This window comes from Zonotrichia albicollis, chromosome 8 (assembly GCF_047830755.1).
Source record: "Zonotrichia albicollis isolate bZonAlb1 chromosome 8, bZonAlb1.hap1, whole genome shotgun sequence".
In the NCBI taxonomy this organism is placed as follows: Eukaryota; Metazoa; Chordata; class Aves; order Passeriformes; family Passerellidae; genus Zonotrichia; species Zonotrichia albicollis.
The window spans coordinates 5,129,114-5,144,106 of record NC_133826.1 but is presented as its reverse complement, the minus strand read 5'-3'; the positions used below and the strand labels follow the sequence as shown (position 1 = coordinate 5,144,106).

The following is a 14,993-nucleotide window of genomic DNA, read 5'->3' as shown; positions in this document are numbered from 1 at the left end:
AACAATTCCAGTCTCAGGACTTTTATAGATGTAACTCTTTTATTACAAAAATACTGTTTTGCATACATGTGCAGGAGTTGACAGATGCTCATCTGCAAATGAATCCAATTACTAAATTGAGGCATGAATTTATATAAAATTTCATGCAGCAAGACACCTCAATCCTTCTGAAATGCCTGCTCTGTGCAGTGATTTACCTACAATGAAATGTTTTGACTTCCCTCCTGTGGGTTAAAAAGAACACAAGTCAGAGCAAACAAGAAGGTGAGTAGCATAGGAAACTATTATAAAGCATAAGTAAATTTAATCAGAAATACAGGATGAAATAATGGGGGGCGGGAGAATCCTCTGAGAGTTGTCAAAGTGCCGTTTGTAACGGGAACAAGAGCGGGAAAAAAAGCACTGCTCTGAAGTTTACACTGACAGCTTCACTTGAAATGTCACACTGACAAGCCAGGCTGTCCCAGCTCTAACCACATCCAACCCAAATGCCAACGAGAACTCTCGTTCACCCTCAATCCTCCACAGGGAAGGTTGGAAAGCGGTTCCCTGGCGCTTCAGCCAGGGAAGTCGAGGAGCAGCTCCGTTTCTGCACGGCACACGTGCCATGCCAGGGATCACCTTACTCCACAAGCACACATCAGCAGCTTAGAGCAGCTCAAGACCTAACCCAGTTAATTCAGGGAGCAGGATCACCTATCTTTATTCCGCAGGGCTGGACGTCAGCGTGCCGAGGCTACGGATATGGATGATCTGTGCAAGTGTAGTTACGCACCAGATACGCCCGTGGATTCCTCACAAATTTATTTATGGACACATACACATGCATGCACAGAAAGGGAGCACTTTTCTGGCACACAAAACCCTCAGGATACTCATCACTGGAGGCTGAGAGGGTACACGAGGTTCCCTGGTTTTATTCACGAGCTTAAGCATCTGCTCTTGAGCAGTTCTTGGGACAGAGGCTGTGCAAAGTGGCCCTTGGGTATCACACAGAGGGGCTTTCTGCTGTTCTCACCTCCAGGAGTCCCACAGTCTGGACGCTACTAATTAGCACTTTTCTTATGAGCACACTGTGAAATGAGCAGACCAGGAAGAGAAGATTTATAGGAGAGCACTACAAGACTGTTCCAGACAGCAAGGAGAGCACCCTGAGTGTATCTGCTGGCTGAAGGGTGCAGAGTTCTGGAAGAGGATGGAAGACAGAAAGGAAAACAAGGAGGAAGGAGAGAACCTGGAAAAGGTTGACAGTCTCCAGCACTTCTATCTACATCACAGCCCTAAGTCATGAGTTAAAGCTCTGTTCTGAAAAAATATTTGACCTCACTGGGTTCCTATTTCAGAACTTACGCTCAGCTTACCCAAATAAAACTGTACGTAAAGCCATACCCACCCTGCGCTTTCCTTCACATTGTGCAAACACTTTAAAAAAAATAGACAGCCCTTAGTCACCGGAATTATGCAAGAAGGCACAAGAGGGGGAGCGAAAAGCAGAGCCCTACGGTAGCCGCACATTCCTGAAATGCCAAGGAAAACCCTGGGTGCGCTTCACCTTGCAGCGATGGCAGGGAACGGGCTGGGGAGCGCCCGGGCGGGCGGAATGCGGGGCCGTGAGGAGCCCCGGGCCCCGGGAGTGGCGGAGGGTCCCGGGCACCTCCCGCCGGCCCCGCGCCCGGGCCGACCCCCGGGGGGCTCCCACCGCCCTGGGAGCGCCCGCCCGCAGCTCACCTCGGTCTCTACCACTTCGTGGTAGGCGGGCGGCGGGTCGAAGCCGCCCCCGCCGCCTCCGCTGTCCCCGTCGCCGCCGCGGGGGCCCTGCCCGCCGGCGGGGGAGCCGTGTCCGCCCGGGGGGCCCTGCCCGCTCTCCATGGGCTCATAGCCGCCGTAGTGGAGGCCGGGCCGCTCGTTGGTGAGCAGCGCCACGGCCTCGTTGATGTCGTTCTTGGCCAGGCGCAGGGCCTTGCGGATGGCGGCCGCGTCCGAGAAGCCCATGCAGAGCAGCGTGGTCATGTGCTGCTCCTCCTCGCTCTCCATGGCCGCGCCGGGGAGCGGGGCAGGGCAAGGGCAGGACGAGGAGGAGAAGGGAGGAGGAGGAGGAGGAGAAGGAAGAAGAGGAGGCCGGGGCCGGGGGGAAGCCCCGCGGACCGAGAGGCGCCGGGCTCAGGCGCTGCCCGCCCCGCGCGCCGCCATGTTGCCGGGAGCGCCGCTCCCCTCCCGCCGCCGCCGCCGCGGCGGCCGCCCCGCCCCGGCCCCGCCCCCCGCGCGCGCCCCGGCCCCGCCTCAGCCCCGCCCACGGCCCGGCCCGGAAGCGGCGGCGAAGCCGCGGTAGAGGAGCGCCCGCCGGGCCCGCGTCACGTGACCGGGGAGGATGGGGATGAATGGACCGGCGTGGGAAGGGGGCGTGGCCGAGGGGGCGCGTGAGGCGGGCGGCGTTGCGAGGGGACCGGGACCGGGACCGGGACCGGGACCGGGGACGGAGATGAGAACGAGGATGAGGATGGGGACCGGGATGGGGACCGGGACCGGGATGGGGATGGGCACCGGCACCGGCACCGGGACCGAGACCGGGATGGGAATGGAAGCGGAGATGGGGATGGTAACGGGAGAGGAGATGGGAACCGGGACGACGATGTGGATCGGGACCGGGGGGTGGGGACTGGGACGAGGATGTGGACCAGGCTTAGGACCCGAGATAGGGATGGGGATGGGGACCGGGACGGCGGTCGGGATCGGGGCAGGGACCGGCGGCAGGACCTGGCGGTGTCTCACGGCCTGCCGGGGGTGGGCAGCTCGGCACAGCATACCGGGCCCGGCGCTGCCGCTGCCGGTGGTGCCGCCGGTGATGAGGGCTGCTGTCCGTGGGCAGCGCCGGTGCGGCACGGCCGGCGCGGTCACGGCGGAGCCGGAGGGGCCCAAGCGCAGCCGGGGGAGCCTGGGGGCCGGAGCGAGCGGCGGGGCCCGCGGGGCAGCCCTGCCCTGGGCTGAGGGAATGGGGTCAGTCCTGGGCCCTGCGAGCCCCCGGACCCTGCCGGCAGCTCCCGGCCCTGGAGGGACGGGTGGGAGTGCGGTAGAAGTGCTGGGAGGATGCTTCGACTCCCGGTAGCACATCGTGGAGTTACAGGAATTACATTCTTGAAGTATATGATATTAGGAGGAAATTCAGCCCTGTGAGGGTGGGGAGGCCCTGGCAGAAGATGCCCAGAGAAGCTGTGGCTGCCCCATCCCTGGAATCGGCCGTGGTGGATGGGGCTTGGAGCAACCTGGGACAGTGGAAGGTGTCCCTGCCCATGGCAGAGGTTGGATCTAGATCATCCTTAAAGTACCTTCCAACACAAACCATTCTGTATACACACAATGAAGCAGAGTACAATCTCTGAAAATAAAATCTCGGAGTACAATCTCTGAAAATAAAAATTCTAGTGCCCAAAGCAGAGAGAAAGTTGTATGCATTCCTTAAACACACTTGGTGAGCTCTTGTACTGCATAGAAGTCAGCAGATCTGGATCTCCTGGCACTCTCCCAGGCTAAATTTATGACCTCACTGTAACAATGTATTTTCTGTGTCCAGAGAAGAGGAGGAAGGAGGAAACAGATAGAAGATTTGTCAAGATCAGTGCTGGTATCTGCATATAAACATTTGGGTTTGGAGGCTCATGTTTTCAGGCAAACTATTTTGTATTAGCAGCGACTGACTCTGGGGTTAGGAATCCAGAAACCCCTGTCAGATGTCTCAGATACAAATCACATTCAGCCTAAAGGAAAGCTTCAATTGTAGGGGACACAAACAGTATTTGGGTCTCTAACATGAACTTTCAGAGCTCGGTGTAGCTCTTTGAAAGAGACAAACTGATAGATCAGTTTTGGACTGGCAGATTTTGGATTAATTTTTAGATTGTAGTATGGCACCAGTGATCTCATTTTCCTTATTTACTTTCCTGAAAAGTAATCACAGCTCCTTCTTCTTGCTCAGTCCGCTGGCTTTTTTTCTCTAAGCTGGCATTCAGTGGAATGGAGATAATGTGTATATGACTCTCATCTTCACCTTCTAGATCTTAGGAAGGTCTTTTATTCAGGCTGATCTCCAGCTACAAAAGAAATTGTTATGGCTCGCTCTTGGCAGGCTTCAGAAAAACTCAAGCACTTCAAATGCATTCAGTTAATATGCAGAATATTGACTCACTGCTTACTCATGTGACTAACATTTAAATGACACTTTCTCATTTTTAAAGGGTATTATAAATGATGGTTTAATCCTCACAGCCTGATGAAGTCAGTTGGCATAATTTCTCCCTACTAATGCAAAAAAAGTTTGTAGGAAAAAGTAAGAAATTTATTAGATGCCATTATTGCTTTTAGAATTATTTCAAGGAAGTGCTCCTGTAAATTTGTTCTGAGTTAATTAATGAAAACTACACAAGTGATGGAGGAATTAATTGTAATCCCAAGGGGTAAAGGAAGAAGAGGATGCTTTGCCATTAAATTGCTCATGCCCTGTAGTCCAGCTGTCCTGAGAGAAGTTTGGAGGTAATTTGAATTTATCAGTGGGTGAGAACAATACTTGGACACAGCAGCTCAACATAACCGACAGTGAGGGGTGCTGCTCCTCAAAGCATTTTATACAGGCTTCACTGACAGCACCTCTCTTGAGACTGCTTGAAGGACAAGCTCACACATTCCAGCTTAGTGAAGGAATGGGCTCATCCTTTTCTAGACATTATTCAGCCTGGAAGTCCCAGTTTGCAAATGTTTTTGTATTGCCATGTCTAGAAAAGTTGCAGGGAGAAGCAGAGCAAACTTGTCTGAGAACAACGAAAGGGAACAGTGAGTGATTCTCTGTGGGGCACATCTCCCTAATCTTACATTTTGGATGGACAAGGCACTTGCTGTTTAGTGTAGCTGCCTGTTGGGGCAAAGGATATCTTTATGAAAAAAGAGTATCTGGGATCTTGCAGAACCAAGTATTTGTATAGTATTGCAAAGCATTAATTTAGATTTTCTGAATGATGTTATCTTTCCTTCCTTCCTTCCTTGTATTCCTTGTTCCACCCAGTCTCTTCCAGTTTCCTGTTTCTAGTTTATTTATAGCTTAATGTAATAGGTGGATTTTAAACAAGTGCCTTGAAAACTAGATAGTGAAAATCCCCCTGAGTTATTGAAAATCACATTTCTTATATGTAGATATTGATAAATTGTGTTTGGTTGCCTTTAGCAGAGAGGTTAAAAGTGTTAGTGTAGAGAAAAAATTAATAACCCTCCTCCAAGGTAGAGTTGCAATGGAGAAATAATAAAGTAGATGCACAGATGCTTTTGACTCTTCAGGTAGCTGTGCAGCCTCACTTCAAAACAGATTTTAGCAACCACAGGAAGTGTGTGAGTCTGTTCACAAGCACCAGCTGACAGATTCCTGCAATACACTTCTAGATTTGGTCTGTGGTAGGAAATTTTGCTGCCTTTTGTCCATCAAGAAAGGAGATTTGGGCTGGGGCAGCTGCCAAGGCTTTGCCTGCTGTCAGCAATGATTTGCACAGGGCAGCTTCCCATGGTCTCAAGCTGGGACTCGTGCACACCAATAATCATAATTACAATATTTAGCTCAAACTCAGTGCTTTTAAGATGGGTATCTAACATACCTTTTGGGGGATGGAGAGATACCATTAGCTCCTCAACATGTATTAATTTTTGCAACAGCTACAAACCATCGTGGGGCTGAAAGGGAAAGAAGGTGAACAGATCTGGTGGTGTTGCTGTGCCTCCTGCAGCAAGTCTGTCCCTGTTGTTATTCCAAAGGGAACAGGAGCTGAACCATGAGTGTTTTTGTGCAGCAGAAGCTGGGTACCCGCTGGCCTCCTGAATACAAAGATGAAGTTTCATACTGTGTCCCTTGAATGGAAACAGCATGACGTGAGCGTGGAAAGAGTGGAACAGTATGTTAAGGGAAACAGGACTGAAAGGAGAGAACAGCTGACTCCAGGGGCCGAGCAGATCTGCTCCCTCTGCTTCACTGGGTGGGTTTGTTTTCTGCTCAGAACATCTTGTGGGTCTTGCAGCACAGCTCCACAGCTCTGGGCTGGAAAATGAAACAACTGCAGGGAGGTTGTTCCTTCTTCCTGAAACAAGCTTCGCAGCCTGTGGGAAATGAAAGCTAAGGCTGAACTTCAAAACAAGCTGGAAGTACTCAGATGCAGAAGTGCAGAGTGAAGCCATTCAATAGAGTCAGATTTGGAACAGAGCCCTGAAAAAAACCTGCAGTTATGACTAATCCGTTTTTAATGTGTGTGGTTGTAGGTAAAATCACTTCTTTAAAAGATCATTTCTCTCCCTGTATTGGTTACGGCTCTTTACCGTCATTTTAGATAAATGATGTGTTGACATGTGAGCTCAGTTACAGATGGACTGCAAGGACAGAAGTGTTTCTGATGCTGGAGAGGCTCTGGCTGAGCTGCTGGTGAAGGGGAGAAATGATACAAACAGGATATTCAGCGTCAAGCTGCAGCAGCACCCTGAGAGACCCACCCAGGGCTCACTCTCTCCTGCAGCCAAGTTCGCTGAGGAAAGTTGACATAATAGTTGAGTGCAGAGCCCACTTTGTGCAGGGATGAGCTCAGGCAGTGACATTTTAGAATTGAAAGGATCTGAAATGGAAACTTCTTGCACAGAACAAGTCTGTGAAGCATAGGGTGGCTTTTGGGTGCTTTTGTTTTGTGCTGAGTTGTCCCAGCCTCACTTGCAGGTCCCCTTGCAGGGATCCCTCAGTGCTGTCACAGAGCCAGTGAGGTTAACACACTGCTTTGGGGACCTGTGACACTGTGAATGTCCTGGCTGTTGTGATACCAGCCCAACACTTACAGGCTTTGCAGTGTTATGATCAGTAAAGCTGTGAATAGGAGCAGGAAATCACTGCAAACACACATTGACTGTGGTGGGGAACAGCTCAGAGACTGTAAACAGCTAGAAAACAGCACAGCAAATCCAACTGAGATGGGATATACTCAGTCTCCCTCAGTCTGGCTAAGGGTGTGTGGTGTGGTGACAGAGCCTGTAGTGACACGTGGTGTGTGTGTGTATCTGATAGCAGTTGGTGTTTCCTGGTGTGCACTGGAACATGGTGCAATGTAATAGAGCAAAAGGGAACTCCTTGCTGGCTTCTTGCCCTCTGCAGATTCCTTCTGAATTAGGTGCTGACCTTTAAAGCAAGACCTGCTTCTTCAGTTTCTCATTGTTTAAATTCTGCACTGCAGCTTGAGAAACAAGTCTGTGAAGCTGAAAGATTTTTTTTAAAGCTCCAGTTAGTGAAACACATAATAGGTTGGAAGGAGTCTGAGGGAGAGAATCACCAAATGGAAACCATTTTACAGATCTGGTGCCTTTTATTTTTTATTTTACTCCATTCCATAACGGTATGGGCCTGTGTGGTGCTGCCCTTAAATCAGCACCAAAAAAAGGTTGATATTAAAGGCTGGTACCTAGCCCTCTCCTGCTGTTAAAGGGCACTTCTGATCAAAATACCACCTTGTTTGCCCTCAGTGATTTGGAAACCCAAAGTTGTGCTCCTGCTGCCAGGGTTTTGTACTAGAACACTGCAGCTGCTTGGCACCAGCAGGAGTTTGGAGGTGAGAAAGGTGAAACCCATTATCCTGACTGAAAATCTGGAGGTATTTATGCAGAGGGGCCGCGATGGAAGAACCTCTTTCCCTTCTGGAATGTTTTTAACATTACCATTGCTTTGGCCGCGTTTTCACAGGATTTCTCCATTTCTCATTCGGGCAGGTTCTGACATTTCATGCAGATTATGAAGTGCTGGCCGAAGGGCAGCTGGAACTCAGGTCTGGATGGGAGGCAGCAGCTGCCCCGTGCCAGCCAGAGGCCTCAGCACAGAGCTTCAGGACCTGCAGGTGGGACTTGCATCAAACCTGAATATTTTTGCTTCCATCACAAGGCTTAATTTTTCAGAAGCACGAAGAGGTTCTTCAAGGCTGTGAGAGCCTAAAGCCTTGGATTTCTCCTGCCTCTTCTGCCTGCTGGCACGCACAGCCCTGTTGTCCCATTTACAAGGCATTGATGTGTCAGTGACTCATTCCCAGGCTCGCTATCTGCACCAGCAAGGTGCTCCGGGGCTGAGTCGCACCCATGTATCAGCCCTGTTACTGTACCCTGTTATCAGCTACTCCTTCCACTCCTGGGGTGCTCCCGGCCTTTGATCTGTTCCCGAACTGCAGCAACAGCTTTTCTTGTTTTTTTTTAATGCTTCATTACACTGTGCAGGGCCATCAGCCCTCCCCAAATGCTGCAATCTCTGCTGCCTGCACGCTGCTCTCACAAGTACATCGAGGCTTTTTCTTGAGAGCATGAAATAAAACTCTTATTACCCTCAGCCTTCAATCATGGTGGAAATCACTTTGCCTCAAGATGGCAATTTCCATCAGACACTACATAGCACTGTAATGATATGGTTAATTATTCCCTTGCTTCTCCCTGCTGCATTTAGCTGCTGCTTTTAAAAACTTATGGAGCAGAGGCTGTTTACTTCATCCTTACAGCACCTGGTGCTGTGGGCCCTGACCAGTCTGTAAATCCTAATGTTACTGAGCACTCCTGAATCCTGTCTTCCAGCAGAAGTCCCTTTTTTCTGGCCAGGCTGGATCTAGTTTAATTTGAGGCTGATTCTGTCAAAGCTAGAGACCCAAGTGGAAAGAAAGGTGCTCTGTGTGCTGAAGGACTGAAAGAGCTTTCTGTGTTTTACAGTTGATTTTTTTTTGAGAGTGGCGAATGGGCAAAGGCAGAGACACACAATAATTTAAAATGTATTTAAAATCAGCTAAATTCATAGTAATTGTGGAAGAAACCAGTAGCAACACCTGAGCTGGTTCTGCTGGAGATGGTTCTGCAGGTTCTGCTTATCAGATGACCTTGCTGGCTTGTAGGATTTGGGGCAGAAACTCCAGCATAACAAGCACATTCCTCAGAGATCCTTCTGAGCAGCCAGCTCCTGCTGATGTGGTTGCAGATCAATGATCCACCAAAACTCGTTCTGTCCCTGCACTCTGGGGTGGGCCTTGGCTGTGCCGTGGGGTGGAGGACAGACAGACAGATGGACAGACAGGAGTGTGGCTGCACTAGCTCATGCACAGGGAGGGCTGTGCCTCTGTGTTTTTCTGCTCAGGGGGTCCAGCCAAGTGGCCCAGCCCTGATCTGCAGCACATCCCAAACTCGAGTCCTGCCTGTGGTGTGCTGGTCCTGGGGTGATTTCAGTGATGAATCCTCTCCTTCCACTGCCCAGGCTGGGCTTGTTCTGTTTGTGCCTTGAAAAACCTCTCCTCCCCCCATGCTGTGAGCTGTGCCAAACTGTTTGGCAAGTGAGAAGCTGTGCCTGCTGCGTGGGCAGGAGAAGGGCCAGAAAATGTGTGAGATGTGGGGGAGCATGAGGCCAGGACCTGAGGTGTCATTTGTGGGCTCAGTTCAGGACTTGCCCAGCCTGTTTCACAGACTTGTGACTACTGATCCTTGACTATGTTTCAGGCCTGGCCTACAGTCACTAATTGTCAGTGTCCTGGGGCTTCTCCCAGGTTTTAATTGTCCCTATTAATGTGGTGGATGTGGGAAGAGAGGTCATACTGGAGAAAGGTGGCGGTGTTTTTGCTGCTGCCATTGTCATTGTCTGGGCTGCCTTAAAGCTGCTTATTGGCATTTGCCCTCCTGTGAAATGTGTAGGTGAGCTATTTATAAATGTGCAGAGAGATTCCACACCTCTAGCTTGTGCTGTGATTTAAGAGTAATCCTCACCAGGAGGGGAGAATCTGTCCAGCACTGCGAAGGAGGTTAGGGGCAGAGCTGGAAATAATCCACCCCTTGTGAGCCTCAGGGTTGCCTATGGGATGGGGGGAATTCTGGGGGCAGGTGAGGAAATGGAGAAGCAGCATGTTATTTCCACACTAGCTCTGTGTGTTCCAGCGTGATCTCCCATCTCCAGGGCAGAGAGAAGCACTTTTCCTGCTGCACAGCCCCCTCTCCTGTTCTCTGCTCTTCTGCACAGCAAGTGCGCTCAGCTCTCTCCTGGGCTGCATCCAACCTTATCCTTCACTCACTTCTGCTTTTCCTTTCTGGAGCAGATTCTGCCTGGTTTTCAGGAGGGAATGGCCCTTTTCCTGGAGCAGTCCAGTCACAGGCATGCAGGAGTTAGTGTCTGTACTTCTCAAAAATTCTTCTGACAGCAGATACAGCCATTTGCTTCCATTATTTCTGCAAGCTGCAAATGACCTCACCTTTTAAAGCATGCATTTGCCTGAAGAGCAAGATTAATGTAGCAGGATTGTTAGTGCATCTGATTGTCTTCTACCTTTCCACATGAAGACTTGTTGGTGACTAATAACAGAGAAGCTTCTCAGCCTGTCCTGAGTGGGAACATGATTCTTCTTCCTGTTGTTTGTGGTGTTGATAAACTTGTTTGGAAATATCTTGCATTCAGCTTAAGGATGCTGATTAATGTTATTTCCAGAAAAAAATTGCTTTTATACCTGTTATGAAGTTTCCCTGTTAACATCAGTTTGATGTGAAACTTTAGTAAACTCAGGAGCTTCCAATTCAGAATATTCTGTTATTTTCTGTAACTCAGGGGAATTATCCACCTTTGAGGCCTGCACCCCAAAATGCTCAGGTGGGAACACACAGACAAGGGTGCATCCCAACAGCTGTAAGAAGGTTAATGTGATGTGACTGTGCTCAGGAAATGAGATTTTTTCCCTGAGAGCTCCTCGGCTGCTGGCTGGATCTGCAGGACACACTGCCCTCCCTTGGCCGTGGATGGGCTGTGGATCTGGGCTGGGGAACCTGCCTTTCCTGAGCATCCCTGGGCTGGGGAAACTGCCTTTCCTGAGCATCCCTAAGGAACCTGCCTTTCCTGAGCATCCCTGGGCCCAGGGAAGGTCACTGGAACCTGCTTTGTGCTGTGATTTATAAACTCAGAGGTGCAGACTTTGGAGGTGATTCCAACATTCTCTCCAGGAGTTCGTGGCAAGATTTATGAGAAGCTTCAGCACTGTTTGAAGTCAACTGTGAGAAAAATAGCTTAGGAGTGATTTTATCGTTCTGTGCTAGAAAGTGATGTAAGAAACCACAGAAATCTGCTAGGCTGATTCTTGAATGTGCAATGGGAGACTTTCATCTGGTTTCACTTGTAAATGAGAGTTTTATGTAAATGTTAGAAAATCATAATTATGACATAGACTTTTCAGAGAATTTGTACTTCCAGATGTAATGGAGATGTGGGAGCAATCTGGGAACAGAGAATTGTTTGAAAGAGATGTCTCCGACTTCACCCCTTTTGAGGTTTTGCTCACTCAGAGCCTGTCCCTGGTGCAGTGATCCAGTGTCAGGCTGAGCTCTGTGCTAGTCCATACAGGTATTCTATCAACTGGGATGTAATGGTGCCACATTTTTCCATTTTTGCTACATGTTGCTCTTTTTCCTGCCCTTGTGTGGGTTATGTTGTCCTGCCAGAGTCTGACATTAACACTGACCTCATTAACATTCTCTATTTCTCTTTTAGATTACTGAAATTTCACATTACAGCAAGATGGAGGTGAGGGGGAGGAAAAGTCAGCTGTTTTCCAGTATGATTGTGTTCTTATGTTTTGTCTCTTATCAAAAGAATTACTGTCAGCAAGAAAACTCTCTGTGCCTTAGAAGTGCATGTACTCACAGCACATACCCAAGGAGGAGCAGGAGCTGGAAACAGGCAGTGCTGGGGTCACAGTGTCTCAGAACAGCCACTGGTTGATGGATATCTCCATATTCACATGGAGCCACAGGGCTGGTTCTAAACAAATAAAAAATAACAAAACTGTGATCCCAAATATCTCATCTCTCTTGCCTGCCTTGCTCATGGGGTCAGGTCCAACCACAGTGCACACAATTCTAATTCTACAGATGGGCCTGAAGTGCTTTATTTTCTTTTGTGGTAATCTTGGGGGGTTGGTAGGTTCAGAGAGACACTGGGTTAATATGGAACTGGTTACCTGACCCACTCTTGTTGTCCTGTTTCAGCTACACCACAGAATTAGGTGTGAACACCTGTGCTGGCTGACAGGGCTCATGTGGCACTCGCCTCCATGGTGCTGGGGAACACGGGGCACTCACACTGGTGACACCCTTGGCACGTGGGTTTGGGGAGCAGGGGAGACACCCATGTCCCTTTCTGGAGTCTGCCTTTTCCTCTGGCAGCCTGCAGGTTCTCTTAAACCAGGACCTACACCTGGCAATCTCGGCCTGTGGACCATCAGAAATCAGATTATTCCAAATCTCCTTGGTATCTTTTTAGTGATTGACAATTTCTGAGGTCAGGCCTTTGAATCTTTTTATTTAAAACTGTAATGAAAAGGAAAAACATTCAAAGAGGTGTGAGGGTTCTTTTTCTTTTTCTTTTTTTTTTCTTTTTCTTTTTTCCTTTTTTCCTTTTTTCCTTTTTTCCTTTTTCCTTTTTCCTTTTTCCCTTTTCCTTTTCCTTTTCCTTTTCCTTTTCCTTTTCCTTTTTTTCTTTTTCTCTTTTTCCCGTTTTCCCGTTTTCCCTTTTCCTTATTTTATTTTATTATTTTATTTTATTTTATTTTATTTTATTTTATTTTATTTTATTTTATTTTATTTTATTTTATTTTATTTTATTTTATTTTATTTTATTTTATTTTATTTTATTTTATTTTATTTTATTTTATTTTATCCTTTTTCCCAGTGCCACGAGGCAGGATTTGAAACCAGCTTGTGATTGCTGCTGTCAGGGGACCCTGTAGCATCCTCCCTGCAGTGGATGGGCTTGTGCATCTCCAGCTGTGGTTGCCAGCCTGGACAAGCCCCAGGTGACCTCGGGCAAGTCCACACAATTTGATTCGCAGTTCTCACGCCTCAGCTCGACCAAACCCATACCCTGACCTTGTAGCTGCGGGCAAGATCAAAATTCCTTAGCAGCGGTTGTTTGTTCACTCCCATGAGTCAGCGATGAGGAGATAAGGGAAGGTGCGCTCCCGGCCGGAGCCCTGCCACCGCGGCTGCTGTGGCTGCTGCCACCAGAGGACACTCTTGGATAGCCTATGGATCCTTCCCGGCAGGAAAGCATCGCTTCCCCCTCAGGTTGGTCTCAGCTTCACCATCCTGCACTCTGCCTGCTGAGCGCTCTGTCCTTGGCACTGCTCGCCCTGGCTCTGCTCCCTCTGGAGCTGCTCCCTGCAGCCCCCGCCATCCATTTTCCCCGGGCAGTTTTATCGCCCGAGGTCACCGTGTTGCCGTGTGTGGTGCTCTGCTCTGTCTCTGTCCCCAGGGGCAGGTAGCCAAGTCCCCAATTTGCTGGGAGTGTGTCAAGGAGCTGCTCGGAGCTGCAGCGCTTGGCACGCCCGGGACCAAGAGACATAACCCAGACACAACCTGCCCTGAAGCTTGGAAGCACTCAGAGCAGAGATTTGGGTATGGGCCTGTTTAGGAGATTAGGTTCAGTCTGGGTTCAGACCACTCCTGTTAAAAAAAAAAACCCAAACTCCTATAATTCTATTCCCTGTAATAAGCATGAAGTGTAAGGTTCATTGCTTTTGAAGTTAGTGCCTTAATGGTTTGTGCAATAAGACTGACATGTCCTTACTTGCTTGAAATAAATAATAATAAAAAAGAGGTGTCAGATTGCTTTTTCAGATGGAAAGAGGCATTCCTTAAGGAGCCTGAGCAGGTGGGTATGTGAGTGCTGTGGTTCTCTTCCTTCTGAGAAAAGCAGGTTGGGTAATTTGTGTGTTAAGTGGCTCCCCTCAGGGAAGGTCACTTAGGGAGGGCAGCGTCCATTGCTGCTGGGAAGAGTTTTCTCTCAGCATCCCATCCCAGGAGAGCAGTTTGTCTGTGCTGGCTCTCATACAGGCAGCCCTGGGGTGAAGGGAATGGAGGAGAGCCTGTGATCCCTGTCTGGTCACTCATGGTAGCAAAAATGGATTTTGTTGCTTACAAAGGCAGGGCTTCCTTATGTCCAAAGTCAAATGGACAAAACTACTCTTGAGTCTCTACAGTTAAACATGTGGTTGGAACTTTGCTTGGGACCTGCCCCTGGCTGCAGCCACTCCTGGCCTTTAGAGTCACCTAGCAAAGTGATGGAGCATTGTCCCCACTCCAGGCAGCACAGAGACCTCATTCTGAGTGTAGAACTGCTTGGTCTGTAAGAAGTTTTGGGATTATTATAACTTTGGAAAAGATGTTCCTTTTTTTCTAGGATACCCCAAGGCATGAGATTTCTCCTGATCTGCATTGTTGCCTGAAGATCAGGACAGTGTTGTCATCATCCACTGTTCTGTCTTTCACTGCTAACACACTGGTTTAGAGGAAATATAATTCTGTATCTCTGCTCATGTCACTTGGCATAGTTGCCTTGAATTGAGACTTTAGTCCACCTGGGAATCTGGTCCATCTTGTACACACAGGGCTTTGCTTTATGTAGTTGTGTTTCTCCAAACACCTTTGCCAAGTACAAATATTGCACCAGAGAGAAAATCCATAGCTGTGCTTTGGTGAGAACCAGCATGCTGAAGAGCTCCATGCCTTGTGCCTAGACCAAAAGGGCTTCAAGCACCTCTGGGAAGTGTTTTTAGGTGTCAGTTTCCTTTCTGTTACCTTTCTCTTTAGAAAGTGCCCACAACCCTTACTCTAGGAGAATTTCAGCTCATGATTGCTTTTATACTTGAAGTGTTTTAAAAAAAGGAAGGTGATTTTAGAAATGAAGAGTAAAAATGGCCTGGCAGTCAAGTGATGTTTGGGGATGGATGTGGTGTAGGCAGTGTTCCCTATTCCCCAGCAGTATGTCAGGAGGAGGGAGGCAGCAATCTCTGTTAATTATGCTTATGGTGAGCAGCCAGTGCTTCAGCAGGGACTGACTGTGCTGATCATGATTGATTGGAATTCCAGAGAAGGCTCAAACTCAGTGTGTCTTCTCAAAGTATGCTGAGATGATGATAACAATTCATTAAAGTTTTATATTC

General features: G+C 48.7%; 1 protein-coding gene across 3 annotated transcripts in view; it reads right to left on the bottom strand.

Annotated features, from left to right (window-relative positions):
- USP24 (ubiquitin specific peptidase 24) overlaps positions 1–2,209 on the bottom strand; it is a 61,455-nt gene extending 59,246 nt beyond the window's left edge. For 2 of the 3 annotated variants that reach the window (XM_074545735.1, XM_074545736.1), the window contains exon 1: positions 1,729–2,208. In XM_074545735.1, the coding sequence (XP_074401836.1) occupies positions 1,729–2,034 (306 nt within the window). In that variant the 5' untranslated portion in view covers positions 2,035–2,208. Of the gene's footprint in view, positions 1–1,728 lie in introns of all 3 variants that reach the window. The other variant, XM_074545734.1, reaches the window with a different exon arrangement.
- Positions 2,210–14,993: the final 12,784 nt, after the last annotated feature.